This window comes from Emericellopsis atlantica (genome assembly GCF_019669845.1).
Source record: "Emericellopsis atlantica unplaced genomic scaffold F5Z01scaffold_11, whole genome shotgun sequence".
Taxonomy (NCBI): Eukaryota; Fungi; Ascomycota; class Sordariomycetes; order Hypocreales; family Bionectriaceae; genus Emericellopsis; species Emericellopsis atlantica.
In genome coordinates this window covers 612,236-639,852 of record NW_025764713.1, presented here as the reverse complement: position 1 = coordinate 639,852, position 27,617 = coordinate 612,236, and the positions used below count along the sequence as shown (strand labels likewise).

At 53.4% G+C, this 27,617-nt stretch overlaps 8 protein-coding genes across 8 annotated transcripts; 5 read left to right on the top strand and 3 right to left on the bottom strand.

Annotated features, from left to right (window-relative positions):
- Window positions 1–1,013: 1,013 nt before the first annotated feature.
- Window positions 1,014–2,479, top strand: F5Z01DRAFT_620908 (fungal cellulose binding domain protein; the record flags this gene model as incomplete). Its single annotated transcript, XM_046261169.1, has 5 exons — window positions 1,014–1,244; window positions 1,295–1,880; window positions 1,948–2,055; window positions 2,109–2,141; window positions 2,211–2,479. 5 exons carry the CDS (start codon window positions 1,014–1,016, stop codon window positions 2,477–2,479), a joined length of 1,227 nt encoding a protein of 408 aa, XP_046119023.1.
- Window positions 2,480–4,168: 1,689 nt separating this feature from the next.
- On the top strand, window positions 4,169–6,300 carry F5Z01DRAFT_706421 (aspartic peptidase domain-containing protein; the record flags this gene model as incomplete). Its single annotated transcript, XM_046266446.1, has 6 exons — window positions 4,169–4,549; window positions 4,616–4,807; window positions 4,858–4,957; window positions 5,035–5,342; window positions 5,411–5,572; window positions 5,828–6,300. Coding segments are annotated over exons 1-6 (1,428 nt in total), but the record flags the coding sequence as incomplete, so codon positions are not given.
- Window positions 6,301–7,568: 1,268 nt separating this feature from the next.
- On the top strand, window positions 7,569–8,785 carry F5Z01DRAFT_681155 (uncharacterized protein; the record flags this gene model as incomplete). The annotated part of the gene is made up of 3 exons (XM_046265660.1): window positions 7,569–8,446; window positions 8,528–8,590; window positions 8,638–8,785. 3 exons carry the CDS (start codon window positions 7,569–7,571, stop codon window positions 8,783–8,785), a joined length of 1,089 nt encoding a protein of 362 aa, XP_046119021.1.
- An 827-nt stretch (window positions 8,786–9,612) lies between these two features.
- Window positions 9,613–13,983, bottom strand: F5Z01DRAFT_74522 (uncharacterized protein). The gene is made up of 2 exons (XM_046266928.1): window positions 12,580–13,983; window positions 9,613–12,521 (listed from the first exon to the last, which is right to left on the bottom strand). The coding sequence occupies exons 1-2, from the start codon at window positions 13,858–13,860 to the stop codon at window positions 9,873–9,875; spliced, it is 3,930 nt and encodes a 1,309-aa protein (XP_046119020.1). The 5' UTR covers window positions 13,861–13,983; the 3' UTR covers window positions 9,613–9,872.
- A 114-nt stretch (window positions 13,984–14,097) lies between these two features.
- On the top strand, window positions 14,098–15,927 carry F5Z01DRAFT_74472 (uncharacterized protein). The gene has a single exon (XM_046266921.1). It carries the CDS (start codon window positions 14,185–14,187, stop codon window positions 15,793–15,795), a length of 1,611 nt encoding a protein of 536 aa, XP_046119019.1. The 5' UTR covers window positions 14,098–14,184; the 3' UTR covers window positions 15,796–15,927.
- Window positions 15,928–16,464: 537 nt separating this feature from the next.
- F5Z01DRAFT_621309 (wd-repeat protein) lies at window positions 16,465–20,262 on the top strand (the record flags this gene model as incomplete). The annotated part of the gene is made up of 4 exons (XM_046261198.1): window positions 16,465–17,040; window positions 17,104–17,235; window positions 17,289–17,514; window positions 17,567–20,262. 4 exons carry the CDS (start codon window positions 16,465–16,467, stop codon window positions 20,260–20,262), a joined length of 3,630 nt encoding a protein of 1,209 aa, XP_046119018.1.
- A 383-nt stretch (window positions 20,263–20,645) lies between these two features.
- F5Z01DRAFT_653958 (uncharacterized protein) lies at window positions 20,646–23,164 on the bottom strand. Its single transcript, XM_046263392.1, has 2 exons — window positions 22,519–23,164; window positions 20,646–22,461 (listed from the first exon to the last, which is right to left on the bottom strand). Exons 1-2 carry the CDS (start codon window positions 22,665–22,667, stop codon window positions 21,066–21,068), a joined length of 1,545 nt encoding a protein of 514 aa, XP_046119017.1. The 5' UTR covers window positions 22,668–23,164; the 3' UTR covers window positions 20,646–21,065.
- Window positions 23,165–24,835: 1,671 nt separating this feature from the next.
- On the bottom strand, window positions 24,836–27,524 carry F5Z01DRAFT_653948 (uncharacterized protein). Its single transcript, XM_046263391.1, has 10 exons — window positions 27,334–27,524; window positions 26,758–27,269; window positions 26,618–26,662; window positions 26,486–26,556; window positions 26,169–26,438; window positions 26,002–26,110; window positions 25,590–25,955; window positions 25,394–25,535; window positions 25,170–25,337; window positions 24,836–25,083 (listed from the first exon to the last, which is right to left on the bottom strand). Exons 1-10 carry the CDS (start codon window positions 27,389–27,391, stop codon window positions 24,968–24,970), a joined length of 1,857 nt encoding a protein of 618 aa, XP_046119016.1. The 5' UTR covers window positions 27,392–27,524; the 3' UTR covers window positions 24,836–24,967.
- Window positions 27,525–27,617: the final 93 nt, after the last annotated feature.

Genomic DNA, 27,617 nt, shown 5'->3' with positions numbered 1-27,617 from the left:
GGCGTGGGGAAGATGAGCCCCGTGACATGTGGGGATCGCAACTTACAAGTTCACGACACCAAGGCACATAGTGCAGGCTTGTGATAGTCTCCAGTATTTAATTCAATAACATACAAAGATATAATATCTGGAATAACGAAGAAGTTGATATCGTGATACCACTAAATAAATTGAAGCCTTTATTTTGGTCATTCACGGGGCCATTTCGCAGCACGCGCGTCGAGTGATCGCTCGGCTTTTCAGGTGCGAGGATGCTGTTGTGCGACGTTATTGATTGTAAATTTGATCTTATCAGGATCACCGGCCGCTGTCTCACGGTAAATCCAAATCCTTAGCTGGCCTTTCTTTTCCGAGACAAGGCGAGGCGGGCGCAATTTGCTCGTAACTCACAAAAGGCCAACCACGACTTTAGCTTGGTAAATAGAACACTCTGTGACTAAATCAAATGCTGTCGAGGAAACGAGAAAATCTGTGGGGTAAACGCGGGGATCTGGGGTTAGCCACAGGAACTACGTACTGGGCATGTCTGCCAAGCTTGTGCAGATGAGCCTTCCAAGTTCCAGGTGAATTTGGACATGATCAGCAGATCAGCAGAGGAATCCTATCAAACCCGTTTCTCACATCATTCGGCATTGCTCTCCGCAGAAAACGGTACATGCCGGTTAGCGTACCCCGCATATTCATGCTCTCTTTGCTGCAGTCTGCAAACTAGCCCAACAGACTTGCCATTCAAGGCAGGTGTTTCTCTTCAAGACGCCATGCCCATCAACCTTCATGCTGCACAGTGAAGTGCCCTCAGAGGAAAGACATAGTCCGGATCCGTCATTGTTTCGGATCCGTGAGCACAGTCCTTCGGATCCGTTGCACGATCATAGGTACATTAACAATGAAGCGCTCACGGCGTCAAGATGTATATAAAGGTGACCTAGTGAACCGTCCCGGAATCACTGGCAACTCTCTCTCAAGAAACTCATATTCTTCTGTTCACTCATCGAGTAACTCGCCTCCAAAAAATGGTTGTGTTCGAAATCAAATCTGTGGCGTACTTCGCCGCAATACTCTTGGGCACTGCCGAGGCAGTCAGTCTTGGTGCTTACAATGTTGATCCAGATTCGGTTTCGGTGTCCGGACTGTCTTCGGGAGGCTTCATGGCAGCCCAGCTTGGCATTGCCCACTCGTCTACCTTCAAAAAAGGCTTTGGAGTGTTCGCTGGAGGGCCCTTTGACTGCGCGCGCAACCAGCAGGTAGCTCAACCAGTGCGCGGCATTTAGTAGGAGACTTACAGGTTTTACAGTACACCATGTGCATGAACAACAATAAGCCAAATACGCAGACCCCCAACAGCAATTTGCAGGCATGGAGTGGCAACCAAATCGACGACACCGCGAATCTCAAGACGCGGAAAGTCTTCCTCGAAGTTGGCACATCCGACTCGACCGTGGGCCCCAACCCGATGAATACACTCAAGGAGCAGTTGGCAAGTTATGTTGACCCAGCCAATATGGCCTACGTGACCCGCCAAGGTCAGGCGCATGTGTTTCCCACAGACTTTGATGTCTCAGGCAATAACCCGTGTGGCTCAAGCACTTCACCATACATTGCCAACTGTGGCTATGATGGCGCTGGCGCTGTGCTCAACTGGATGTACAGCGGGTTGAACCCTCGCTCTTTGAGCGATCAGGGCAGTTTCGTTTCCTTTGACCAGTCTGGCAAGTACGGGGCCGCTGGCATGGCGTCCTCTGGCTCTCTCTACGTCCCCAAAGCCTGCCAGACCGGCGGAACCGTTTGCAAGCTTCATGTGGCGTTGCACGGATGCCTGCAAACTACCTCCGCCATAGGAAACAAGTACACCGTCAACACAGGCTATAATCGATGGGCCGGTACGTACATGTATCCTTTGATAACACTCGACAGTCTGGCGGTTTGATTGCTGAACATGAAGTACAGACACGAACAATATTATCATACTTTACCCTCAAGGGACACCAGACTATACTCTTCGGCAAGCATGGCAAGGGCTGCTTCCCAATCCAAACGGATGCTGGGATTGGGTTGGTATGTTGCAGTTGCCATCTCTGATTCTTCAAAGTCTCTAACCGTGAGTACAGGCTGGTATGGCAATAACGCCGATCAGAAGGGCGGTGAGTCTTCCTCGACCTGCATTTGCAGGTCTGATCCGTATTATGAATCTTATGTTGATATCGCCTCAGGAGTTCAAATGGCTGCCATTGTTGCTCAAGTGAACCGGATCGTGAGCGGCTTCCAACAGGGCGGGGGCCAGCCTTCGACCACCACTTTAGCTATCAGCACCAGCACGACGACATCAAGTGCGCCAACCAGCACTGTGGCTGAACCTATGGCTCCCCTATACGGCCAATGTGGTGGAATAGGATGGTCCGGACCCACCAAATGCGAGAAGGGGGTGTGTACTAGCTATAGCCCGTTCTATGCACAATGCCTCTTGCCGGTGAGAAGATGATGATGGGCTTGGCCACATGGGGACGGGAGTTTTGAACCCATAGGTCGACTCGAAAGGCCCCGGGGGGGGCGAAGCACGTACGAGTACCAGCAGCGTTATGCAGTCATTGGACAATTCGAAGAGATCCTACACGGACGTCAAGTCTTTGTGACAATGCTTCAATACTGGGATGGTTTTGACACGAGTGCAGTTGTTGCTGCTCTTCTCGTCCAATCCTGGCCAGCCTGATCATCCTGGCGCTGCGTAAGCTGTTAGCAAACCAGGACGCGACGAGCAGGTTCCCTACTATGTGGCCAGGAGTAGATGTACTATCATTCTACTCGGGACTGGGACCATCATTCCACTCGGAATGGCTCTTGTGAAGCATGATGCCCGGTGCGTAGATGGATTAGAATGACTGTCATGACTGATCAAGGAGGAGGACGGTTCGTGTTCCGAAGTGCGAGCAATGGAACTGAAAATTGCGCCAAGGCCTTCAATTTTTTTCGCGAGAACACGGGGTTCATGCTGTATTAACTATGCCCGGAGCTGAAGGGAAACAGTAAAATCTCTCAGTCCCAAGGCACAATCTATGAATAGCGCAAGCCACTGACTGACTGCTCAAGTGTGGCCCGCTAACAAATCGAAGTGAGGTTCTCTTGTCACGCACTGCAGGGTACGGATACACGGCGGGAAATTAGCCAGGCGCTCGGCTCTTTATTGATCTAGAGTTTTCTAGACCCCTCAACTTGGCAAAACCTAAGCGCTAGCGATTGTGGCTCAGCCTTAACGCATCCACATATGGATTAGTACAAGGTACACGGTCGGTTCTGGCGCTGGCCCTTTCCCTCTTGGGCGAATGGCTGCAGAGCGATATATGATTTATTGAGACGTGCATCCATGTCGTGGGCTAATCAATCCATCTTGTTCGTTCGCAATCAACGGCCAAAAGATCAAGGATTCTGAGGTCTTTAATCGATCAATCTGTCGGCTGCCGCCCGTTTGACTGTTTGATCAAACCTATTGGAAGGCGCGGAAGGGTGTATGAACTTACTTTTATAGGCTCCAGTCCCCACTACTAAGAATACGCGTATCCTACCTACCCACCTACCCCCCGCCGCCCAGGGGCCAGGGCCTCCGCCCGTCACCACCTGGCACCCCACCCACACATATCTGCTGACCGTGCATCACCACAAGCCTCATCGAAAGGCTTTTGAGTATCTATTTATTAGTATATTTGGTCACGCACAAAGTCAATCAAATATGGTCCATATAAATTTATTACTATCAGATCAAACAGACAGGTCTCGTGTAGAATTCGCGTCAATCAATCAAATCGACCCCTGCATCTCGCCTGATTGATTATTTAGCCTGCAGCCCTGCCCAGGGCCTCGGCCCCATGGGGCTAGCTGAACCACCACGAGTCAGTCCAGAACGTGAGCGCATAAGCTGCAAGCCAAAAGAATGGTCACTTACTGCAGACAAGGGTCCTGCGAGCGAACCGATCACCTAATTACCATGTGTGATGGCAATTTGCCCTACCGCATCAAGACATAAGTCAGGCTCCTGGCACCGAGTCTTGTTCAAAACCTGCCCAGCACCACCTCCCCCTTCCACAATCCTTTTGGCTGCCACGGCCGGATTGCACAAGCAACATGCGGTCCTCACTCCTCACGGCCTCCTGTCTGGCCTCGACTGTCCTCGCGACTCGCGAAAGTGTTCGGAGCGATGCCAAAGTCCCCGAGGGTGTGCTGCAGCTTGCCGTCAGGCCCCCAGCCGCGCCTGAACGCCGCAACATAGAGGGCAGGCAGATCGACCTCCCTGCATCGGCGGGCATTCGATCAGCGCCTTACACCGTGGACGTTGTCCTTGGGACGCCAGGCCAGACGGTTCAATTGATGCTCGATACAAGCTCGTCGGAGACGTTGGTGAACCCCAACTGTCAGAAATCGGACGATCCCGTCTATTGCACAAGTACAGGACGTTTCACGAGCAGCTCCTCATTCGTAGACTTGAACACGCAAGGCGGCACTACTCTTTCCGGTGGCTATGTTGAGTGGAATTATGGTTTCGACTACATGGGACTTGGATGTAAGGATGATTCCGTTTCATGAGTTTCGGCCGATTTATGTTTCATGCGCTGACTCCCTGAGGCAGCCGCCAGAATCGGGACACAGATCTTCGGGGTCGCATACGATTCCGAGGGCCTGTCCGCTGGCGTCCTTGCTCTTGCTCCCTCGCTAGCTGGCTGGGACAGCCCTTATCCGTTTGTGGTGGACGCTCTGTATTACCAAGGGTTCACACAGAGTCGCGCGTTCAGTCTGGACTTGCGCTCAGGTGACTCGGAAGGTACGCAACTTGATGCTCAGGGCTTCTGTGTTGTTCTGACAAACCACTAGGTTCCTTGACTCTCGGAGGTCTCGATACTTCTCGCTACACGGGAAATTTGGAGAAGCTTCCAATTATCCCATCTTCGCAATCCCCGGATGGTAACACGAGGTAAGGAGACGACAGGATAAACACTCCGAAAGACTGTATTGTGCGCTGGAGGCTGATTCATGCCCTCTCGGCAACAGATATTGGGTGCAACTGGACAAACTTGCTGGCGACGATCTTATCTTCTACGAGGGCCAGCAAGCCTTTGTCTTGGACAGCAGCGACAGCGTCTGCCGCTTGCCCAGTCCCATCTTCAACAGTCTGATGACGGCTTTCCCCTCCGCCATCTTCACACCCTCAACCAACCAGTACTCTGTTGATTGCGCAGACAGAGAAGCGGGTGGCACTCTCGACTTCACCTTTGGCACGACTACCATCAAGGTGCCCATCAGCGAATTCATTGTCGAATCGGACGGTGTCTGTTATATCGGCGCGACCCAAGATGATAGTAAGTCTTGATCGGATGCGCACTCGCTATGAGGCACGCAGGATGTCAGCAGCTGACAGTGGTTATAGACGTGCCCGCTTTGGGAACCAACTTTCTCAGTTCAGCGTACGTCGTGTTCGATCAGGACAACCGCTCCATTCACATTGGCCAGAACTGCCAGGGCGACTACGAGACGAACCTCGTTGCTATCGGCTCTGGACCGGACGCCGTGCCCTCGCCCCCGGGGACCTGTAACCCTGCCCCTGAGCCCGAGCCTGAACCGAGCCCTGAGCCCAGTCCTGATCCCACCCCGACTCCTACACCAGAGACCACGCCAGCGACTACGCCAGAGACTACACCAGAGACTACAACAGAGACTACGCCAGAGACTACGCCCTTCTCATCCCCAGTGTCTTCCCCGATCTCCTCACCCGTGTCTTCGCCGATCTCCTCGCCAGTCTCCTCGCCAGTCTCCTCACCCGTTTCTTCACCAATCTCCTCGCCAGTCTCCTCACCTGTGTCTTCGCCAGCCTCATCGCCAGCCTCATCGCCAACTTCATCACCAGCATCAACCCCTGTCAGCACTCTGAGCCCAACGTCGATCACTACGACCGCAGCATCGACCTCCCATACGAGCCCCAGCGCCGTCACCAGTGTCAGCGACGAGACATCCTCTTCTACCCAGGTTACAAGCCAGACCACAATCTCCACGTCGCAGCAGACGCAAGAGACCACTCAGTCAACCCAGACAGACGAGCTCACCTCACGGGGAACCTCCACCACAGTGGCACCGGAATCACATATCACCACCACCACCCCCCAAGTCACCACGCAGACATACCTCAGCACAACCACATACGTTGTCACCAAGTGCCCGCCCACCTTCGACGACTGCCCCTTTGACGAGGTCACGACCGAGGTCCTCACCTTGACCACAACCTACTGTCCCGCTGCCACAGCTACCCACACGCTCACGCACACATCAGTCTGCTCGGCGGCTGCCTGCGTTGATGGCAGTCCTGAACCAGACGTCACGACGCAGGTCGACACAGCGTACGTCCCCACGACTTACCTCGAGCCGATTCCTGTCTCGGGAGCTGCCACTCAAACGGCCGCTATTTCGGGCACCCTAACCCACTCGGAGACGCACACGCAGGACTCTCCTGATGGGAGTCAATCACTCGATCACTCGGCCAAAATTGTACCCCACGACCACACTGCCACTGCCCAGACCCAATTGCCTGGCGGCGGACAACCTGTCGCGACTTCTTTTGTTTCCAGCTTAGTCCCCATCTCTTCCGCTGATGTAGAGACTACCTCCGTCCCTGCCCCGTCAAGTATCCCAGGGGCTGCTCCTTTATGTGCGGTAAGCGGGGCTGCGTTTGCGGTGTCGGCGGCTGCTATACTTGCGTCTTTACTTTGAGGGGTTTTGGAAAGACAATACAAGTACATAATTTTAATAGACGTAATATAACTCACCATACCATGTGCAATTTCAGGCCCTGACTGACTGGCTGTCTGCACTCTGCAGGCGGGCCAAAGGCGATCAAAACGAGCTGCTTACCCGGTAATAGCAAGGAGCTTGGAATGTCACGACACAGAGCAGAGCAGAGCTTCTAAAGAAGGAAAGTATCATTCAGGGCACTGAAGCAACATCTGATAGCCGTTGAAGCAATGAGAAAGCACTTGTATTTGTCCCGGCTGTGGCTGGGAAACATCACACTGACTTTGGACTCATGCCATATTCACTGGACTCTACATGTTGGTAATTTGACACTTGAATCAGTTGATACTACTATATAGAGCCTTCATTGTGGGTGATTTACGAGGCCATTAACCCATTTCGTCGCACGCGCGTCAAGTGATCACTCGGCGCTTCAGGTGCGAGGATGCTGTTGTGCGACGTTGTTGATTGGATCTCATTCTCAGGTCTCAGCGCTGAGTTCATGTTGTTGGTGACGACATGGAGCCTCCATGTTTTATGGCAGGCAGGTGTCACGAGACCCCACCCGAATAGGAGTTCAGTACATAAACGCGCCCACGATGCGCCTCTTGCACAACCATCTGGTCATCTACCGCCAGCAGACGCGACATCAACCCCTTCAATGTATCACGATGGGCAACAGTACGACAAGTCTCGGTTTCTGGGACTGGCCTGGTTTCAGCGGTTGCAGAGGATGTTGCCTACGTTGACCCAACAACTCAGCGAGAAGTTTGGCGTCGAAATAGAATACCGAGGTTCTCGCCATGGGCTCTTTCAACTGCTGCTACCGGCTGAAGGGATTCCACAGCATCCTTCGCCTCCCAATCCTCAGCAAGAGCGCTTTCCGCTACGAAAAGTCAAGAGACGAATGCCTGTTGATGGCATACCTGGCGCGGCACACATCCATCCCTCTTCCGAAATTGCTCGCAGCCGGAACCTGCGACATGGGGCCTTATATGGTGCTGTCTTTCGTCGATGGCGCGCGCTTGTCCGACTTTTTGAAGGACCCGTCCACTGAAGACGCCCCCATCACGCTTCAACCCAATATTGATGATGCCCTTCTCTATCGCGCATATCGGAACATGGCCTCCCTCATGCTCCAACTGTCCAAATGCCGATTCAGCCATATCGGGGCCCTTGGTCAAGATGAGCTGGGGAACTGGCTGGTGACAAAGAGACCTGTCACCTTGAATATGAACCAGCTGGTCTCGTGCGCCAACTATCCGCCTTCGCGACTGCCCCCCAAAGAACGGACCTTTGCGAGTGCAAACGAATACTTCACTGCGCTGGCCGAGATGCACATCAATCATCTCCAGACGCAGCGCAACGACGCCATTGAAGACGCGGAAGATTGTCGCAAGAAATACGTGGCAAGACATCTCTTCCTCAAGATCGCCCGCACTTTCTCAAAGGAGCATAACGATGGGCCGTTTCCCTTGTACTGTGATGATTTACGGCCAACAAATGTCATAGTCAACCCTGACCTAGATGTTTGTGGAGTGATTGATTGGGAGTACTGCTACGCTGCGCCTGCCGAATTCACGTACTGTCCGCCTTGGTGGCTTCTCTTGACGCACCCGGATGACTGGACGGATGGTGATTTGGGCTCATTTCTCGAACAGTATCTGCCCCTTTGCAGGCTGTTTCTCGACGCACTTCGGGAAGAAGAAGCTTAGATGATCCAGCGTGGCACGCTATCTGAAACGGAACGACTTGCCACCAGGATGGCCGAGTCGCTCGAAAACGGCCACTTTTGGTTCTGCCTAGCCGCCACATCCAGCTTTGGGTTTGATGATATCTTTTGGTAGTTCATTGACCCGTTGTGTACTTTAGAGACTTCACTACCCTCGAAGATCGAGTCCGTCTTCTCGCCCAGCCAGAGCAGGATGAGCTGGCTTCCTTTGTCGAACATAAGATGCTGCAGGCAGAGGACTCGCAACTAGATGAGCATGTGAGTCCGCACGAGATGTTTACTGCCTGAGCACTTGCTCTGCGTCATGGAAAACAGCCAAAGTCTTTTAACATGGATCTACAATACAACAGCCACAGGTAGCTGATATGGCATGGATCATATGAGACGCCTCCCAGTCTCAAGGTGCGCATCTAGCAGTCCAGCGGCCACCCTGAAGCCTCAGTTGAGCCCTTGCTATCAACAAACACGAGCAGGGCCTTGCTGCTGAGCTATATGTGTCCCCCATATCTTTTTCATACTCGCCCGTATTATAAGACTTGCTATGACGAATCAGACCGGGAAGTCATCCTTATATACAAAGCGGCCCTCACAAGTTCACAACGTCTGTAAACGAACGCGCCAAAACCTCGGCCTCTTTTGCCTCCAGCATCTGCCAACCAAGCCAGCCCTCTTCCATAAGGGCTGTCTCCGATATCAATTGACCTCCGGTCTGTTCCCTGGCTTGGTAAACCATAGCTCTCAATGCATCGTTCCTTTTCAGGATGATAATCTCCAAACGGCCGTCCAAAAGGTGGCGGAGGCCCCTTTCTAGCTCAAGAACGTACAGACTGCCAAAAGGAGCTCCAGGAGAACTCATCCCTTCCTGGGACACTAAATTCTGAGCAAAATATGAGTCAAGACACCCTTGAATACGCGCTTGTACTTCGTTGACCTGTACATTGGTACATGAGAGAATTGGTCGTAGGTGGGCGGAAAGAATGCCCACGTGGTACTCTGGGGTGCCTGAGGTAGTTACGCTAGATGGTTCGGGTTCTGGGTAGTAGGCTTGCCCTTGATACGGAGTATCTTGATTCTCGGCAGGAGGCTGGTCAGAGTGAGACTGTCCTGGAGCACGCCCCGGTAGCGAACCGCCGGGCGATGGTCGATAGTCGCCCACGGCATGGGCCGTCGGGTACCCAGCTGCCTCTGGGGGGTTGGGTGAACAAGGAGCTGATTGCTGGGAGTGAGTCCCGTGACGCTGGCTTGTATGTGGTTGCTGTGGTATAAAATCCGGTACCTCATAGGCCGGCGGCGAGGAGTACCACTTTGCAAAATCTCGTAGCGAGCCCAGAGTGCCCTACCGCTACCGTATCAGACTTTTATCTTCCCAAGGGCATTATCTCATGGGGACATTAAACCAAGCACTTACCACAACAGATGCGCCCTTTTGTTGACCTCCTGGGCTGTCGCTCGCCGACGGCCCTGATGCCCCGGTGTTGGACGAAGAAAATCGACTTTGCCTCGCACGATGGTCGTGATACCGCATGTGCGAGTTCGCAACGGTGCTCTTCAAGTCTTTCCAGGGGTCAAGCTTCATGTCTTGCAGGGGTTTGGTACCCTCACTTCTCTTCGTCTTGAGAGCCCCCCAGATTTCGCGCATTGTACTCCCAAACCCATGTTCCGCGGTGGACTCTCGGCCGTACTTGTACCCCTTTTTGAAGCCACTGACTTGTTTCTCCTTGCAAAGTTCTAGATAGCCCCTCGTCAAGGACATGTAGGGAAGCTTCAGCCTACCGTCACGTCCTCGTTCTTCGCGCCCACCATGTTGTTTAAGCAAGTCGATGATGGATTTGTAGTCATCCTGTAGCCATCGTGCCTCTCTACGCGAGAGCGTGTGGCCGCCAAGGGCCGCAAAAGTTTGCGAAGGGGCTTTCTGCAACCGTTTCAGATAGAGATACGCATAGTTGACGCTTGTGGTGCCTCCGAGATTTGGATCCGCCCCCGCAGCGAGCATCTCTCTGATCAAATCAAGCCGACCCATCATGATAGCGGACACAAGTGGCGTAAATTCAATAGTATCGAGCTGGTTGAGAAGCTGGGGTTGGCCCCGCCGTCTGCTCTGCTCCACGAGGTATCGAAAGTTGACGAGAGGCTCTAGGTCCCCCAGAACAGGGTGAGCGGCGAGAGCGTGGAAGCAATTTCGCCGGAGCGACATATAGCCATCGAGCGGCAACGGCTCGATGCCTTCGGGTGGTTCCAGTAGATAGCGAAGACGGGAGACGGGGAGACGAGGCAAGGCACGGAACATCATCATGAAGGCGTCAAAGTCGCGAGCAGGGGGGAGTATGCGGCCCGATCCACTTTGTCGGATCAAAAAGGTCGCCAGCTCAAAGCTTCCCAATAAAATGGCAAGAAAATGGGGCGAGAATTGGCTGAGTGACTCAGTGTCATCCCGTACGTCGGGGTCATAACCTGCTCCAGGAGCTAGCTTCGCCCCGCGAGCGATCAGCACGTTGGCGAAGAAGATAGCCCTCGATCCCAATTGAGTGCATAGTTGCAGGTAGGAGAAGCCCTCGGGGAAGAGAAGACGCCTGTGGATGTCTGCGCCGTACTGGACAAGGAGAAGAAAAGTCTTTCTGCGATTTAGTTGCATGGCGACTTGCAATGGCGTATGTCCATGGACGACGGAGACGGTTTCCAGATGATTCTTGCTACCAGTCTGCAAGAGATATTCAACGACCTCTGACGGTGCGCCATGTATGATACAGGTATGTAAAAGAGACATTCCAGATGTCAAAGTCTTATCATCTGCGTCCCACTTTCGGAGCATGTCGATCATCTCAATCAGGGCGCTTGCGTATTTTGCCCCTAATGAAATGCGGCAGGAGGTTGTACTCGCTGCTCGGACTGCAAACTGCAAGATGCTTTCGTTCTTGGACTTGAAATAATTGGCAATATCCGACGCCAATGCCGGTGATTCCAAGATCCTCCGCACGGTGCTTGACAGGAGCCCTTTGATAGCCAGTCGAAACGGGGTGTACGAGCAGATCTCATCCGCACGCTCCGATAAATAGTCAAAGAAGGGATCAGCGCCCGCAGCAAGCAAGGCTTCAGCTGAAACCTCGTTGCGGGCTAGTATGGCATAGTGCAGCGGTGTACCAAACAAGCTCAAGTATGCACCTGTCGAGGATAGTCCTGGAGACACCGAAGAATAGAGGCATGGGTGTGCGCCGCTCTGGAGGAGTAACTCTGTGGCTTTGTCGACCTCCTGTTCATCGAATGTAAAGGTCCAGTGTAACGGCGTCTCTCCTGTCTCCGTCACTATGGACGGATCCGCGCCTTTCCTCAGCAGAAGCTCGGCGGCCGCCAGGCTGCCAGCTCTGCAAGCTTGAAGAAGGGCTGATTCTCCGTCATGATTGACGCTGTTGACAGCAACACCCAAAGAGACGAGCTGGTCGATTGCTCTGGTGCATCCGTACCGCGAAGCCACGTGAAGCAGGAGGTCTTCATTCTCCGTGACGGTCATCTTCAACAGCTCCGAGGGACTTCCCGCATGCTTCGCCGTCATGTCGTCGAAGAAGTCCCCAAAACAGCCAAACGACGACATACCGCTGACGTGGTGTTTCTCGTCATGGTGCAGAAGCCCGTCATGCTCGCGATATTCCTGCGCCGTTGCCTGGTAGTCGGAAAGTGAGCGCTTCTGAAGTTCCATCAACGAATGATAACAGCCCTTCCGAGCAAATGTCTGGAGAATGGAAACGGAATCAATGCCAGGAGGGACAGGTCGATTGAGTAATTCGAACACACCGCAGACATGGCGCGCAATAGTGGTAGTGGAATCTCTCTCGATGGCTTTGACGTACCACTTGGCCGCCTCATCTTCAGCGCCGGGCCATTCCAACCGGTGAACATAGATCTCAAACATCATGGAGCAGGCATGAGCGCCCATGCTATCTGATTTGGTCGATAAGGCCTCCAGTTCTCGGATGATGGAAAGTTGAAGACACAGGGGGGTGACTTCGGCCTCGAGCACCCCAATGTCTATCTGGGCAAGCGTCAAAAACACGAATGTGATGCAAAAATTATGCAAAAGTGTAACGTACAACATTGTAATCAATCGGCATCAAAGGGGTGGCCGGAAGAGGGAGAGTACACCCTGGTTCGAGCAGCAACCCTAGAGCACGATCCAACTGCCGCTTCGAAGCATCCAGTTGCAGAGTTGAATCCAGGATCTTGATGATGAGGTCGGATTCGTCGGTGCTGCAGAAGGGGCTCCTGAGGGTTGACTTGGCCATGGGAAGCAGACGGTCCTCCCTCTTGAGTATCTCCGCTTGGCGTTGAAAGTCGTCCTGATCAAGGGAAGCGAGCGAACCGATATGTCGAAAAGGGTTGATACCGTCTAGAACAACTCTCCAAACAAGCAGTCCGAAGCTGTAAACATCGGTTAGCTTGAGAGCATCCCGTGGCAGCCGGTTATGGCTCTCTGGTGCATTCCAGGGCTGGGTGTACGCAGGTAGTCTCGCAGAATCCGCAAGGCCCAGGTCAATCACGGCACAGCCAAAGTCGGCCAGCTTTGCGACGACCCCTTGTCCACAGGTACTGTCGCATACAAGGACGTTCTCCGACTTGAGATCGCCATGCACAATGCCAGCATCATGCAGGGCCCGCAGGCCCTGACCCACGTCTCGACACAGCTGCTTCCGCAGGGAGAAGGGTAAATCGGGATAATCAATCTGAAAGTCGGCCAGGGTGCCGTTCTCTGCATACTCCAGCACAAGAGTAGGCCACGCTTGGTCCTGGTGATCAGGATCAGGCTCCCAAGCGAGGCAAATGAGGTTGACGATGTTGCTGTGAGCTTTGAGGGGCGGGTGTGTCAGGACACGCACTTCGAGAAGCACCGCACGAAGCAATGCGCCTCGCTCGACGGGGTCCAACGCGTCTGTCAGCCCTCTGAGCTTCTTATAGACGACAAAGCATGACCTGAGGCCGGAGCGCCGCCTCGTCCCTTCGTCGGTGCGAACAAGCTGAACGCTAAAGGACAGACCGCGGCCCAGCGTTTTGGATGCTCGCATTGACGTGAACCCTTCGGCGCGGAAGTCCTCGGCCGCCGCGTTCCGCCGGTTAGTGGCTGCCCATAAGCTTACAAGCTTGATGAAGTCCACTGGTCGAGAGTCCTGATGACTGATGCTGTCGTTGACGACCCGTTCATCGTCCCTATCTGTGTTGCCAGATGCGCTCACGGGAGATGTAGACTCACTCACACCCTGGTGATTCGTGTTTGTTGTAAATGCACTGGTCCACGGTAATGTATGGGTTCCTGGGCTCTGATCATTGAGGCCAGCCCATGCAGGCCGTGAATCATTCAAGGAGTGGTCGTCATACATGGCTCGGTGCGAAATAATGGCGCTCGGTTGACCATCCGTGAAGTCGAGTATGAAGGTCGCATTTTGGATCCAAGGCAGAAAAACTGAGCCATTTGTTAACAAGTAAGCAGTGGGACACCATCACTGAAGCCTGCATAAGCTGAACATCGCAAGTTCAGCTCGGTAATTGCATGTACTGAGGAGGGGCTAGGGCTGGGTCACACGGGCAGACTCACATCCCTGCAGCCTTGTCGATCCCGTTAGTCTAGATTCATTATGGCTCATGTTTCGAACCATTAACATATCCTTTTGCCAAACAGCTTAGGCCGTTGCGCAACGAGCGTCATGGAGCCCGTGGGTCTAGGGCTGTCGGTCCTCGCCCTCTACATCGAGTGTATCAAAGCATACAAGATCTTTTCCACGGCGAGCTGTCTCAGCTCTGATCTGCGCATACTCAGAACAAAGTTTCAGATCGAGGAGACTAGGCTGACACAATGGGGAACGTATTGGGGGTATCGATCTTCTCCAGAAGAATGTGCCCTAGATGCTTCCATTGACAATGCGGGACAAAATGTGGCGGTGACGGTTCGATTGACGCTTCAGCAGATCGCCACGCTGCTGAAGGAGTACTCTTCCTTGACGGCCAAGTATGATGGTGTGCAACGCGGCGGAGGTCTAGTGTACCGAGGAATGACATGGGCGCTCAAGGACAAGGCAACTCTGGAGACGACTGTCCAGAACTTGACCGACTTTAACAACGCTCTCCACCAACTTCTGCCAAAGAAAAGCGAACTGTCCCTGTCGCAGGCAGTGGCTTGTGCCCTTACGCAGGAGAATGACAAGGATGATCTCGATAGTATCATCGCTGCCGCGGCGAGTCTGCACCACGTCGACGTAGCTAAGCTAGCAAGGTTCAAAAGAGCCTACCAGCTGTTAGCGTTGGAAGAAGAAGAGCACGACTCCCGTCCGCCTGCGCTGCTCTCTTCTCTTCAGCTCGATGAGGGTAGGATCCAGTTGTCCACGAGACACGCCACCAAGGAGCGCACACTAGCCAATCTGGATGGCGATACACGTGTCATTGTCGAGTGGAAATCGTATCATCCGAGCATGCTCTCTGGAAGCCTTACAGCCCGGCAAACGCTGCGTAACCGGGTCACACACCTCGCAGAGCTTATGAGCTCGAATACACAGCGCCCGGACGGATTCAACGTCCTCACGTGCGTTGGGTACTTTGACCAGGCTTCCTCCGAGCACTTTGGATTCGCCTATGACTTCCCTCGGGACGTCGTGCGCCATATGCCCTTCACTCTCGATGAGCTTTTCACATCGTCCAGTGCGCCTGCGCTAGGCACACGATTCAAGCTGGCTCTGTCGCTCGCGCGGACGTTGAACCTGCTCCATTCCAGCGGCTGGCTTCACAAGTCCATCCGCTCCAACAACATTGTCATCTTCCAGGCGGGGAACAACAACGAGCCGGAGTACGAGAAACCATATCTGCTTGGGTTCGGTTTTTCTCGTCCTGACGGATACCATGAGGAGACGTTCCTCGAGCAGTCCGCCGTGGCATCCACGAACCAGCTCTACCGCCATCCTGAGGTACAAGGCCAATGTGCGAGACGATACACCGCATCAGATGACAATTACAGCCTCGGTCTCGTGCTCTTGGAGGTCGCACTTTGGATGTCTTTGCCCAAGATCGAGGGTCGAAAGCAGACGACCAGCGAGCACGTGCCCCTGAATCGGGACAAAATCAAGGCGACCGTGTCTTCCTTGCCCAAGCGGGTTGGGACGATCTATAAAGAAGTCGTGGAGACGTGTTTGAATCTAGATCAAGGCCGATTTGTGCTTCCAAAAGAAGTCACCCCTCCAACTGCGAAATGGGAGGCAGAGCGGTTGCGTAGCCAGAATATGTTTTACTGGGACGTGGTAAAAAGGCTGGAAGAATGCAGAGCATAGAATAGGAATCTTGGGCGTAATTAGGCTCGCCTCCCTCGTACCGATTTCAGGGCCGAGTCAGTCAGTTGAATGATGCTTAGGGTAACTACTGTATTACAGTAGACCCGACTTTGTACAAGTACAACGCGGGAAGGACGATAATATTGCGACATTCGTGCCTGAGGCTGCAGACCGGAAAAGTGGAGAGCTTCCTCTGTTGGTGGATGGGCGGCGGGCGGCGGGCCGCAGCGCTGGCGCACGGGCAGTCGCCAACGACGCGCATCACACTTGACGTCTTCTACAGTACCCTACTTACCTTGAGGTATGGAAGGTGCGTCCCTAAAGCCGCCATGGGGGGCCAGGGGCTCAATGAAGCTGCCGGGCTCGGGCCATCTTGATGAAACGATCTGGGGTACGGAGACACAATAGGAAGCCATGCCAGATCGTGCGAGTCAATCAAGCTGATGAGGATCTGTTGAGCAAACGTCGGAGTGGTGCGCTGCATGTAGTTTCAGAGCTGCGCCTGTTGCGCCCGCGGCTTGCCCCATTGGATGGGAGCCTCTCGAAATGCATCCTTGCCCTGCAGGCTATGGCCAGGATGCGTCAGCAACATCCTTATTCAAAAGACGATGGGATGGACGCAGAGACGCGAGTTGTTCCCAACAGGATTACGCTCATTCTGTTAGCAATATGGGGTGGCTCTCTGATCGCCTGCGCCGTCACAAGCGTTGCCAAGATGACCACACCTCGGTCGAGGTCGCTGTCCGCCAAGAGGGGGAACTAGCCATCACGGAACATTCACAGCCTCAAAGCGAGGAGACGACAATCATAGGCCAAACCCTACCGCGTCGACAGGCCCACAGACCACAGATAGGGGAGGTAACGGTTGGAGAGCAAGCGTCACAAGAACAGGAGCCTGTCGTCCAGAGACCAGCCCCGGGCAGTGAGCAGCAGCGTGAGACGGGCAGCAGCTCTTGCCACGCCAGTTCATCGGATCCATGGTCGGCAGCATACCAGGAGGCCTTCGGCCAGCTAAGCGAAGAACTCAATGGGATGCTGAAAAGTGGCCGAAATCTGGAGGAGCTCTTCCGGCACCTGAACGAAGCAAATCAGCTGCACAAGGATGAATCGCTTCTCAGGAGAGGCATGGAGAGAATCCAGAAGCCCATCAAGTACTTGGAAATGATGGTCAGCCTGACCAGTCCATTGGCAAGCGTACATCCTGCCTCTTCCGTTGCCTTTGGCATTGTTCAGAGTGTGACGACTGTAAATCGTGAATCCCTCGAAAAGGTGGACACGACGGAACACCGTGGCTAATGGTGGCCACAGCTGGCCATTGGTGTGTGCGGCGTTGAGGAACGACTGAATCAGCAAATCACTCGAATGCTAGAACACATCAACATCATTGATGGGTGCGATGCCCTTGACCGGAAATCCGACGGTGACGTGCCTATACACATGGTACGTTGACACTCGGCACCGGTGGCAACGCGGAATTTGCTCATTTTTCCCAGGCACTCGTGCTGGTCTACAAGGACCTGTTGCTCTTCTACCATGAGGTGATCCAGGTGCTCGCCAAGAAGTCGACGGCGCTCGCGTGGATGTCAGAACAGCTCAATGCGCGGATTCCTCCTGTGGTCGAGGATTTTCTGCGCCACTCCGACCAGCTTCGTCAGCATATTGATAATGCGACGGCCGCCATCATCCGAAACATTGAGGAATGGGTGGTGGAGGAAACAAGTATAATCCCTTCTCCGGCACCCGCGCGCACAAGTTAGCTAAGTCATCGCAGTCAAGCAATCGCTGGGAAACCAGAAGATTAGCCAGTTGGACGCTTTTCACAAGGGACTCAAGCAGAAAATGGCCCCCAGCGCGTGCAGTTGGGTGGGCGAGGACCCGACATTTCGCCAGTGGTATGACAACGCAGCGTCACGGCCGCTCGTCATACTTGGAGACATGGGCTGCGGCAAAACCGTCACAATGTCCTATCTCATCGAACACGTCAAACGGCTCAACAAGGTGCAGATTCCCAGGCCCATCACTGTATACCACTACTGCCGGGACGACGAGACTGGGAACGACCTCTACATCTACTCAAGCCTCCTTCAACAGCTGATGCAACATCAGCCCCGTCTGAAAATCCAATTCCACCAGTGGTTCAAGGATTTGCAAGGCGAGGGCGAGCTATGGCCGACTCAGGATGTAGAGCTACTGAGTGCCTTCTTCTTTACCTGTGTCGATACCCTTGAAAGACCCTTGTTTGCCTTGATTGACGGCCTGGACGAGTGCGAAGAGGGCACGCGTGAGCGGCTTGTCGCACGTCTTAGACACCACTCTGCCGCCAACCCCAAGCTCCGCGTTTGCATGTCGACCAGATATCAGGAAGACGTGCAACGATCCCTTCAAGGCTCCTTGGAAATCCGGATGCACCATGATGAGAGCCGTGACGACACCATCGTCTGCCATCTTGTCACGACACAGTTGCCCAGATTGAAGGGGGAGTCCAGGCATCTCGTCATCAGCAAGCTCTCCAAGCTCGCAAAGGGCAGTGCCATCTGGGTCCAAACAGCGGTGAACTTACTCGCCAAGAAAAAAGTCACACAACTAGATGAGCTTGGGATCTTCCTCCGGCATGAGCTACCAGAGTCCGAGCTATCAGACTTGTACGCCAAGTTATTCTCCCAGGTCACCGAAAATGATGAAGATAACATGGGCATTCTAACTTTTGCCCTCGAGGCCCTGGCGCTTGCGGAGCGACCACTGAGCATTTCCGAGCTGAGCTGGGCTGTCGCCCAACGACGGTTCGAGAACCAAGTCGCCTCTGTGCAAGATTACGAAAGGCGCATCGACACAGAAAGAGCCCTGGAATTATGTATCCCTTTCGTCGCCGGCATAGACTATGAAACACGTTCCGCCCGTCAAATCCGACTGATGCATCAGTCTGTCAGGGAAATGGTCCTTCAGGCGGCGCCATCGCAGTGGGCGCATCTCCGTGCGTCCAGTGCAGGGCAAGGCGCGGTCCATGTTCGATCTTGCCAACGTCTTCATGACCGCCAGCAGCGTCAACTGGAGCTCCACGGCCAGGCTGTTCGAGCCTGCGTGCGATATTGTCTCATGGCTGATCTAGAAAACCTGACGTTGTTCACGGAGGAGGAGTGTCAAACACAGGCCCTCGACGAGATGCCAGGCGCGTGTGTCTTCGAGGATGAGCATGAGATGGATGGTGATCCGGTCCAGGGTGGTGCATCGGGCCCTGACGCCGAGGAGCACTTTTTCAACCCCAGTGATCGCGGGTTTGGGGAATTATTCACCTACTCCTCTTGCTACTGGCTGCATCACCTTCGAAGAGCTGGAGATCAACATGGACTTGCGCTGGCCGACATACTAGCCCTGACAGCTCGAGAAGCGAGGAGGGCGCAGAACTGGTGGGATCAATTCTACCGTCCCGATTGCTCGCTGAGGCCCGACGAATCACAGAGCCGGCCAGAGACTCTCGAGACACTTCCCATCGTCTTCTTGTACGGATCGGACACACTTGCCTTGGAGATGCTGGACTTTGTTACCAAGGAAACAGATGCGCATTCGATGGCGACGCAGACAAGAAATGCTGTAAAAGATCTTCTCCGGTCCATGGATCTGCGTCGTCTCCCCCTGCTGCTCCGCTACAGCCCAGACCAAAATCTTCAGATGACCATGGATCTGTTCAGCGAGGTCATGCGACACTGGGCTCGGATGCATCGCGGCTTGAGCGCCGAAGCGCAAAAGGACTTTGAGACAGTATTCGACCACATTGCCGGTGCTTTCGAGCTCATGGTACAGCAGCAGTGGGGCAACCAGATGCTCTGCTCGGCGGCTTCGTATGGGTGCCTCCCGATGATGGAGAGGTTGTTTGCCGCGGCACGTTCGAACCCGGCGCTAGGGGCAGAGATGCTTCGCGCACCACATCGCGACGCGGCGAGCCGGTTCAAGACAGCTTTCCATCATCAGTCCATTGGCGATGCGGCTTGGAATGGTCGTACCGCCGCGGTTGCGTTCCTCCTCGAACAGGAAGGGATTGATGCTCATCTTCGTTACGTGGACGTCGTGGGCAACAACGTGTTCCACAAAGCTGCGCGCTGCGGGGACGTGGAGATGTTCAGGCTCCTTGCGTCGCGGTTCCCCGAGGGTGTGAACCACAGAAATAAAGACGATGACATGCCTATTCAGGTGCTTGTTTTCGAGCGGTCGAAGCATCGTGTGGTCAAATTCTTGCTCGAAGAGGCACACGCAGATGTCCGGTGCGGCATTACCGCACCAGACGGCCACTGGAAAGAGCCTCTCCGCATGGCCACGCGCTACGGTGACTTGGACATGTGCCGTATCCTCGTGCGCAGCGGTGGTGCCGACCCTATGAGCGTTTTCGAGCGGCAGGGTGATACGCTGGCGTTCAAGGACCCGATTGAAGATATGGAAGTCGCTGCGCAGCTTCGGCAGTGTCTTTTGTCATAAGTGTAGCTGGTCTATAGATTAGAAAGTGAAGCTCGCGACAAGCTTGCTTTTGCTCCGAGGCGATGTTGGCGGGCAGAACACGTAGTCTTGTCTTCCTACCCTGAATCTCAACATGTATTTGTTACGTGACTATCCGGTCTTCAAACACTCGCAGAGACTTATCAGATAGCTCCACTCTTAAGTTCGTCACCACTAAATCTAGAATAAATTACACGCGCGTCCTTGCCATCTATGTGGCGTGTTCCAACAACTATAATGCTTATTGTGCCCGGACGCCAGTTCTACTCGGGACAGAAGAATAGGCTCATGATCTAATTTCTGCCAAACATTTGATACATACGACCATACCCAGTGGAAAATACGGGATCCCGTCTAGTTCTTCCCTTCCGCTCAACCCCTTCTATTACTGGAGGTTGATTCTTCCGAGTTCGGACCCCACGACCTCCAAAAATGGAGGTCATTGACCTCGTCATCCACACACACATGCGCCTGCTACGTGCGCCCCCTGCTCACACCTATTTCTATTTTTAGAGTTTGTTCAGTTTTAAACAGTGAACTGTACCGTTGCGTTGTATTTTAAAATTGAAATCATGTACTGCGCATCGGATAATGGTGTCTAGAAATAACGTATATGCATAGCATGTGTGCCAGCATAGCATGTGTGCCACCTGCGACGTTCGTGTTAGACCAGCTATAGGATAGGTAGATCTGAGGTCGGTTTATGTACAGAGTACACTAGGTTGTCTTTGACCTGAGCGGTTCGGGTCACAGTCTGGTGCGACAGATATTAATCTGAGCGTTGACTATTGTATTGATAGCTGGAGAGCTAGGTAGGGACTGACAATGGCAAAGCGTGGCTTCCTACATACTCTGAATGATTGCGAGGGCTCACGGGAGCGTCGTGAGCCAGTGAGCCTTGTGGAGTGTGTTGGAGCGTTGGCTCGCGGTGAGGTCGTGAGCCATTCTGGACGTGGTTGGTGTGATTGGAGGAAAAGGTGGAGCTGGTCTAGATCACGTGCACCCTGCAGGCTGGTCGCACTGAATCGTAACACCACCCCACCGCGATGGGCATGAGCTCCATGGGAGAAGGGGTGGGCGGGTGAGGTCGTGTCTCGCGGAATGACAATGTCAGTAGAGTTGGCAGGATGCGCTTCCGCCTTGGGTACGCGAATGGTGACTGTCATCCAATCCTCCTTGTTGTCGGCCACCGGGACGCATCGGCCCTCGGCCCATGACTGCATGGCCTGCTGGACGACGGCGAAATTTTTGGCGCTGCCGGCGATGATTCCCACGCCGTAGTCGGCTCCACGCTCCTCGCCCGCACAAAGCTGGACAACGGTCGTCTTGGCGAGGGACTTTTGCTCCGCGTACATGATGAAACTTTCCAGTACCTGTGCGGTGAGATGATGCTGATGGACTTCGGCGCCACCAAAGACATCGATGATGGAGGACTGAAAATAGGCCAGGCTCATGGAATTGCGCGAGCAAGAGGGCTCCGCGAACGCGAGATAATTGACGACTTGGCGGCCCGCTGTGAGAAGATGCTGCGTCGAGAAGCTATCTTGGGCTCGGGCGGCTGGTACAGACGACGAGAGGGCCACGGAGATGTTGAGCATGACATGATTGGGTGTGGTACAGACCGCAGCAACACTCTCTTGTTCGCCTGCGAAGGAGACGGCTTTCGGAGTCGGAGAAAAGTCGGCCGCACAGGCCTCGATGGCGAGTTTGGTGTTCTGGCCGTTCTCGACCTCATTCTGAAAGACGACCTGATGAAGCATGGTCTCGTTGCATGCTGCCAAGCTAGCTGGGTCTGGGTACAAGGCCCAGCCATCGCCCGATGCCGCCGCTTCACTACAAAGAGTAGGACAGACTGTCAGCGCCGGTGCCCTTTGAACACCAGAAAGCCACTCTGCCATCTCGCCATTGCCGGCCGTGTCTATGTTAGACGCCGAGTCATCCTGCGTGATGACTTTTGCTGGCAATAGGCTCTGGGCACAGCTACCAGTTGCGAGCAGAGCACCATGGAGGCGAGGACCAATGGCTTCCACGAAGAAGCCATGGCTAGCTGATGCCTCACGGGAGAGACTCTCGCGATTTTGGATGAAGCCATAATGATGGAATCTCAGGTGCAGCTCCGATAGGCGAGAGCTATCTTGGAGAATCTTCACCTGCAAAGGAGCGGATGAGAAGGAGGCGCATCTAGGAAGGAACTAGTCAGCACAGGGATGGAGACAAGGCGGAGGACTTCGCCCTTACCTGCCTACAAATACTTCGGATATGGTATAAACGAGAAGAGAGACGACTAAAGGAAGGACTAGAAGAAAACTTCTTTCTTTTGGCGATATGATTGCAGGCTTGTGGATAGCGGAGACATGCGATATTGAAGCAGCGCCCACTTGTCGCATTTTGACGATGATTAGCGTGCTGTAAGTCCTGGCATACTGTATTCGTATAGGACCGTATGCTCCCGAGCAAGAGACGGAGCTTCGTCGGACTCTTGCGACTGCTAAGGACCCAGTGAGCTTTGATCACTTGTTGACTTGCGCTGGGACTTTGTTGCCCAAGGCGGACTGGAGCCTCGGGACGCGGGACAGAGATTTTCTTCGCCTCGGTCCGCCGCTGCCTCCTAGACGAAGCGTATAGGCAAGAATTGATCGCGAATCTCCGGCACGAACGCGCCTTGGCATATTGTACGGACTGGACCCTGGATGCTGGCTGGAGGTTGTTAGCGCTAGACGTTCCTGCACAGGCGGGCGGTGACCCCCACCCCTGCGGCTTCCAGGACCCTTTGTTCTAGAATCAGCCCCGCAGCTGCACCTGTCCGGTACCGCGGGCCGTTCCGGGGAGTACCGTGCACGGAGATGCGGCAGGGATCTACGAGTACGCCAGGCGGCGCGCGGAGATTGGATTTGGGACTACATTAGTTATAATTTATCCGCATAGAGCATTTGTATAGGGAAGCTAACAGCCGAACATGAGGGCTATCACCGACACAAGCGGCACTTTTGGTATCCTGCCCCCTGCAGGATCTCTTGGCCTGCGTTCTTCAACACTGGCCTGCTGCTTGGCGTCAAGGGAGCCAGCCGTCTCTTGTCTGGTGCCAGGGTCGCGTAAGCTACCGGCCAACCTTCTCATTTCCGCTTCAGCTTCTCCAGAATCTTTTACCTACCGTCTAGTTAAGGTCCTCGGAGCGTAAATTCTCGCCGTGTCTCCATAGTGCGCCGAGGGCACATGGCCCCTCTAACAGACAGCTGGAAAGGAGCATCTTCCTCGGAAGGAGGCGGCCAAAAACCATACAGGCTAGTCATTCAGGAGACTGGGCGGCCGCGGGAGAAGTGGACGGTCTCGCGGCCCTGAGCCGGGGCCTCCTCTTGGCTCTCATGTCCAGTCCCTCTCGACAGAGACATTGTAGGCGTCGTGCCGCTCCATACTGTTGAAGTCTGCGTGTTCCGCCTTTCCATCTTCCCTCTGCCTCTTTCCTGGCTTGTTCACGTGTCTTCTATTTTTTGCCACCTCGAGAACTACCCAGCATACGTCCTTCATTCCTTCTCCCTGGAATCTACTTAGCCACCTCCGTCGTTGTTGGTGGCTACCAAGGGGCCGTTAAAAGGGTCCTCCTCTATTACGCCTACCAGATTAACGGTCTCAGCGACCCAAGTTACCGCTCGCTTGGATTTAGATACTTCAAGTGGAAGGAGGATACCTAGGAGTGCTTAAATAATAATTAGGTCGAATATAACTGTAATGCCTTTGACGATCCCCTCAAGCCGGGCGGCAAGCGATGCAATTTCTAGGAACTCATGACTGGTCTAGGCCAGACAAAGGGAGGAAATAACCCAGAATCACTGATGCCCGAGGGCGTCAATGCCAACGCCAAGACTTTGCCCATTGAGAAGACGGCTGTCAAGTTCTACATGTACCAATCCGAACACATGTCTATCAAGGACCGGGCTACGGGCGTGGTGGAGAAGGGGCACGTTGGCATCTACAACCCTTACAAATTCCAAGGTCCGGCGGCACAAACTACAATGAGTGGATTGGCGAGCTCGGTGACTCGACTGATACTAAGAACGCCAAGGGCCGCCCCTATCTCGTTCTCGAATATATATTGTGTTGGGTAACCTGGTCAAGCAAAGGGGAATATGGAATAAGCCAGCCTCGTAGAGAGGCTGCTGTCGCGACCGTGGACGCACCGCCTGTCTGACCTTGGCTGCAATCTCACTTGAGGTCATCACGGACTTCGCGACTAGGCAGATGGCTAAGCATACACAATGGGATCCAAAATATGATCTCAGGAATATGGCGGGATCCCGTATCCTTCACCAGGTATGGTCGTTTGTATTTGCTCCACGTAAACACGAATGTTGGTATTACACAATGCTCACCACATAGTGTTGGTAGATGAAAGCTTGCAACCTTCGTCGTCATGTTGCTGGAATTACTGTTTTTCTTTGTGTTAAAGATGAAAACGTTAAGAAACGGAATTATAGTATAGACACGCGCATAAACACACACACATACACACATACATACACACTATATATATACATACATACATATATACATATATACATATATATATATATATATATATATATATCTATACGGGAAAGGTTAAAAATAATCCGAATAGATCGTACGCCTCGTTGAAATCTATCTGATAATGATACCTAGAGTCGTAAGACCCGTTTTGTCCCTGAACTCGTCATTCATCCGTATCTTCCCGTACCAGAAAGCTCGCAGGCATGGGCACAGAACGTTCCTCCATTTGGAACGGCAAAGCAGCATCAGCGCTGATTTGTTTGCCAGTTTCGGCGTCGACTGTAGTTCTTCAGGTCAGCACAAGATTCAGGGACAGGTCTGATCACGAGAGGACATCGACAAGACTGGTTGGGCTCGGTACTCACGACATCTGAACGTTACATCTGCAATTCCAACAACGGCCTCGATCAAGAAGCGCACTTTAACAACGGGGTTTCTGTTGCCCCGACTCCAAATCGTGTTCTTTTTGACGATGCTTCCGCGACCTACTTGGGAAAGATCTGCGTCGAGCGTGGTGTGCAAGCGGACAACCTCTGCACCAGCAAATGTCAGTGTCTCTGGGAGGATTCTTGATGCAGAAAGCTCCTACCAAGCTCGTTGAAGTCCGGAACTGGATTACGCAGCGAAGTCATGATTGGGACTTGAGCTCTGCGATGAGATGGATCCAGCTCAAGTCCAAACTCCACGCTGAAAGGGTACCGAATGCTTTTGCTATCGTTGATGTTATCACCCTAAGCGAGATTAAGCTGCGTACTGTGCAAATGCGATCCATGTCCGATACTTACCCATCTCACAAACCAATCCATGTAACCTTCGACCCAACGCTGACCGGATTGATCTTTGGTGATTCGACCCTTGTCTTCCGCCAGACGCTGCAGGTGTTTTTTGCTCCCAGTCGCCATAGTCTTGCATCGCACACGACAAGGAACCCCCAGCGAGGTTCTAGATAACCGGCTGCGGAACATGGTCGAGCTCTCGTGGCTCTGAATGGCATGCTCGAGAAGTCCTCGGCATACCGACATTTGGGGCTCGGTGGATTGATGCAGCTTAGCTCCTCGAAGCGAACCAAGCTTAGATTTCGAGATGTGACCGAATATTTCTTTCTGAACGTATTTGGAGCTCCCTAGCCCACCCGAGAGTATGACATGGTTCTGTGTTTAATCAGCAATAATCATCAAAACAATGCGCCAGACGTACGACTTGGCTGTAGCGCGGCGAGGCTCGAAGCCCCTGATGCTCCATCATGCTATCCAACATCCAGGTCATTTGAACAACTTGCGTGTCAAAGATCTGTCGTAACTCCGACCTAACTAACATGTCAAAAAGTGTTACCAGTAGTGATTGGGCAAGCCTAAGCCACCTACCAAGCAAATTGCATGTCTCCGTCCTTGACTCTCAGTGACGCCTCAGAGATGGAGTGCGGCATGTTCGGTATTTTGATCCGAAAGGTGTCCTCATCACCCCAACGACCTGACCCGAGCTCCTTCTTGTTGCTCTGGAAGTCAATGCCTCTCATCATTTGCCAGGCCACGTCTTCAATCGAGCTACCGAGCATATGTGCTAGTGGTTGTAATCGTGCTTTGGCGAGCTCCATGAATCCACTGTCAATGAATGTCGACCCGCATTGGGTTCCTAGGGTTGAGTCAGTCGGACATCCACATGTACGAGTTCATACTTTCCTTGGACTGGCTTCACCTCACTCATTGAAATCTTTCCCTTCAAGGCGTCGTCAATATTTAGAAAACAGAGGTCCTGCTTGCAGGTTAGAAGATGGAGAGGGAAAGATGTGAAACCGGGGAATGAGAGAACTCACTACTGTGCCTCCTCCTGCATCTATGATAAGCACGGTCTGGCCGCTCTGGAGAAAAAAAAAAATCAGACGTTAGCAAATGTAAACAATGACATCAAGCCAAAGCTTGTCCTGCAAATTTTCCTGTGAAATGAGACACTCACTTCAATGAAGCCCTCGCAGGAGAGGGTGTAAGCAGCCACGGCATGCGGCTCGGTCAGGGTTGCTTTCACATCAAACCCGGGCTGGCTGCCGAAACCTGCTCTCCTGGCAAGGACGCAGAATTCATCCACAATTGCGGTGTCCCAGGTTGCAGGGACACTGAAATAAAAGCGTATGGATGCCCTGTCCCAATGCTTTCCGTTCAGCACAGCTGGCGGGAACTCGCTTCGGAGCTGCTCGTACAGACATTCCAAGTAATCAATGTACAGTCGCCGTACCTTAACCTGCCTGTCCGAAGCTCTCGGGCCTACTCCAAAATCTGTCTTGAACCATTCTTGAACCTCGCCATAGTGGTCGTTCTCGCATTTGAAGCCCCAGCTCGAAGGCTTTCCTTTGTTGTCAACGTACTTGAGACGGGTGGGCGCTTTATCCTCAACCCTGTAACCGCCCCAATCCTTGAAAATCTGGACAATGTTGTTGCCTCTAGTTCTGTTGAGGTAAGAAACGCCGGTACCTGCGGTGGGGATTGCGTCAGAATCTTGCGCATAGGAATGGGCGGATAGTTGCTGCCTGCTTACAGCTCATGCCAAGATCGATGCCAAAAAGCAGATCTGGGCCATCGTTCATCTTTACCATGGGATATGTTGGTGCTGTGCCGTATTCTTGCAAGTTTGTGTCGTTTGTGGTCTTTTCGCGCACACCAGCGAGGCTAAATAGATTGGGACACTGGACGGTCGAGCCGCTGCAGCAGTAGCAAGAAATTAGCGCCTTGCAGGTCTGGACATTTCAGAGGCATGTTGGCTCAGGGGTTTAATTACCAATACTACTTTCACCTGCAAGCGGGTGGAGCAAGCGTATCTTA

Coding starts and splice junctions, on each gene's coding strand:
- F5Z01DRAFT_74522 (XM_046266928.1), bottom strand. CDS start 13,860: ATGTATGACGACCACTCCTTGAATGATTCACGGCCTGCATGGGCTGGC. Junction 12,522..12,579: donor TGCCGATTGATTACAATGTT/GTACGTTACACT, acceptor ACGCTTGCCCAG/ATAGACATTGGGGTGCTCGA.
- F5Z01DRAFT_74472 (XM_046266921.1), top strand. CDS start 14,185: ATGGAGCCCGTGGGTCTAGGGCTGTCGGTCCTCGCCCTCTACATCGAG.
- F5Z01DRAFT_653958 (XM_046263392.1), bottom strand. CDS start 22,667: ATGCGACAAGTGGGCGCTGCTTCAATATCGCATGTCTCCGCTATCCAC. Junction 22,462..22,518: donor TCCGAAGTATTTGTAGGCAG/GTAAGGGCGAAG, acceptor GTTCCTTCCTAG/ATGCGCCTCCTTCTCATCCG.
- F5Z01DRAFT_653948 (XM_046263391.1), bottom strand. CDS start 27,391: ATGGTAAAGATGAACGATGGCCCAGATCTGCTTTTTGGCATCGATCTT. Junction 26,557..26,617: donor ATGCAGGAGGAGGCACAGTA/GTGAGTTCTCTC, acceptor ACCTGCAAGCAG/GACCTCTGTTTTCTAAATAT. Junction 25,536..25,589: donor TGGATTGGTTTGTGAGATGG/GTAAGTATCGGA, acceptor AATCTCGCTTAG/GGTGATAACATCAACGATAG.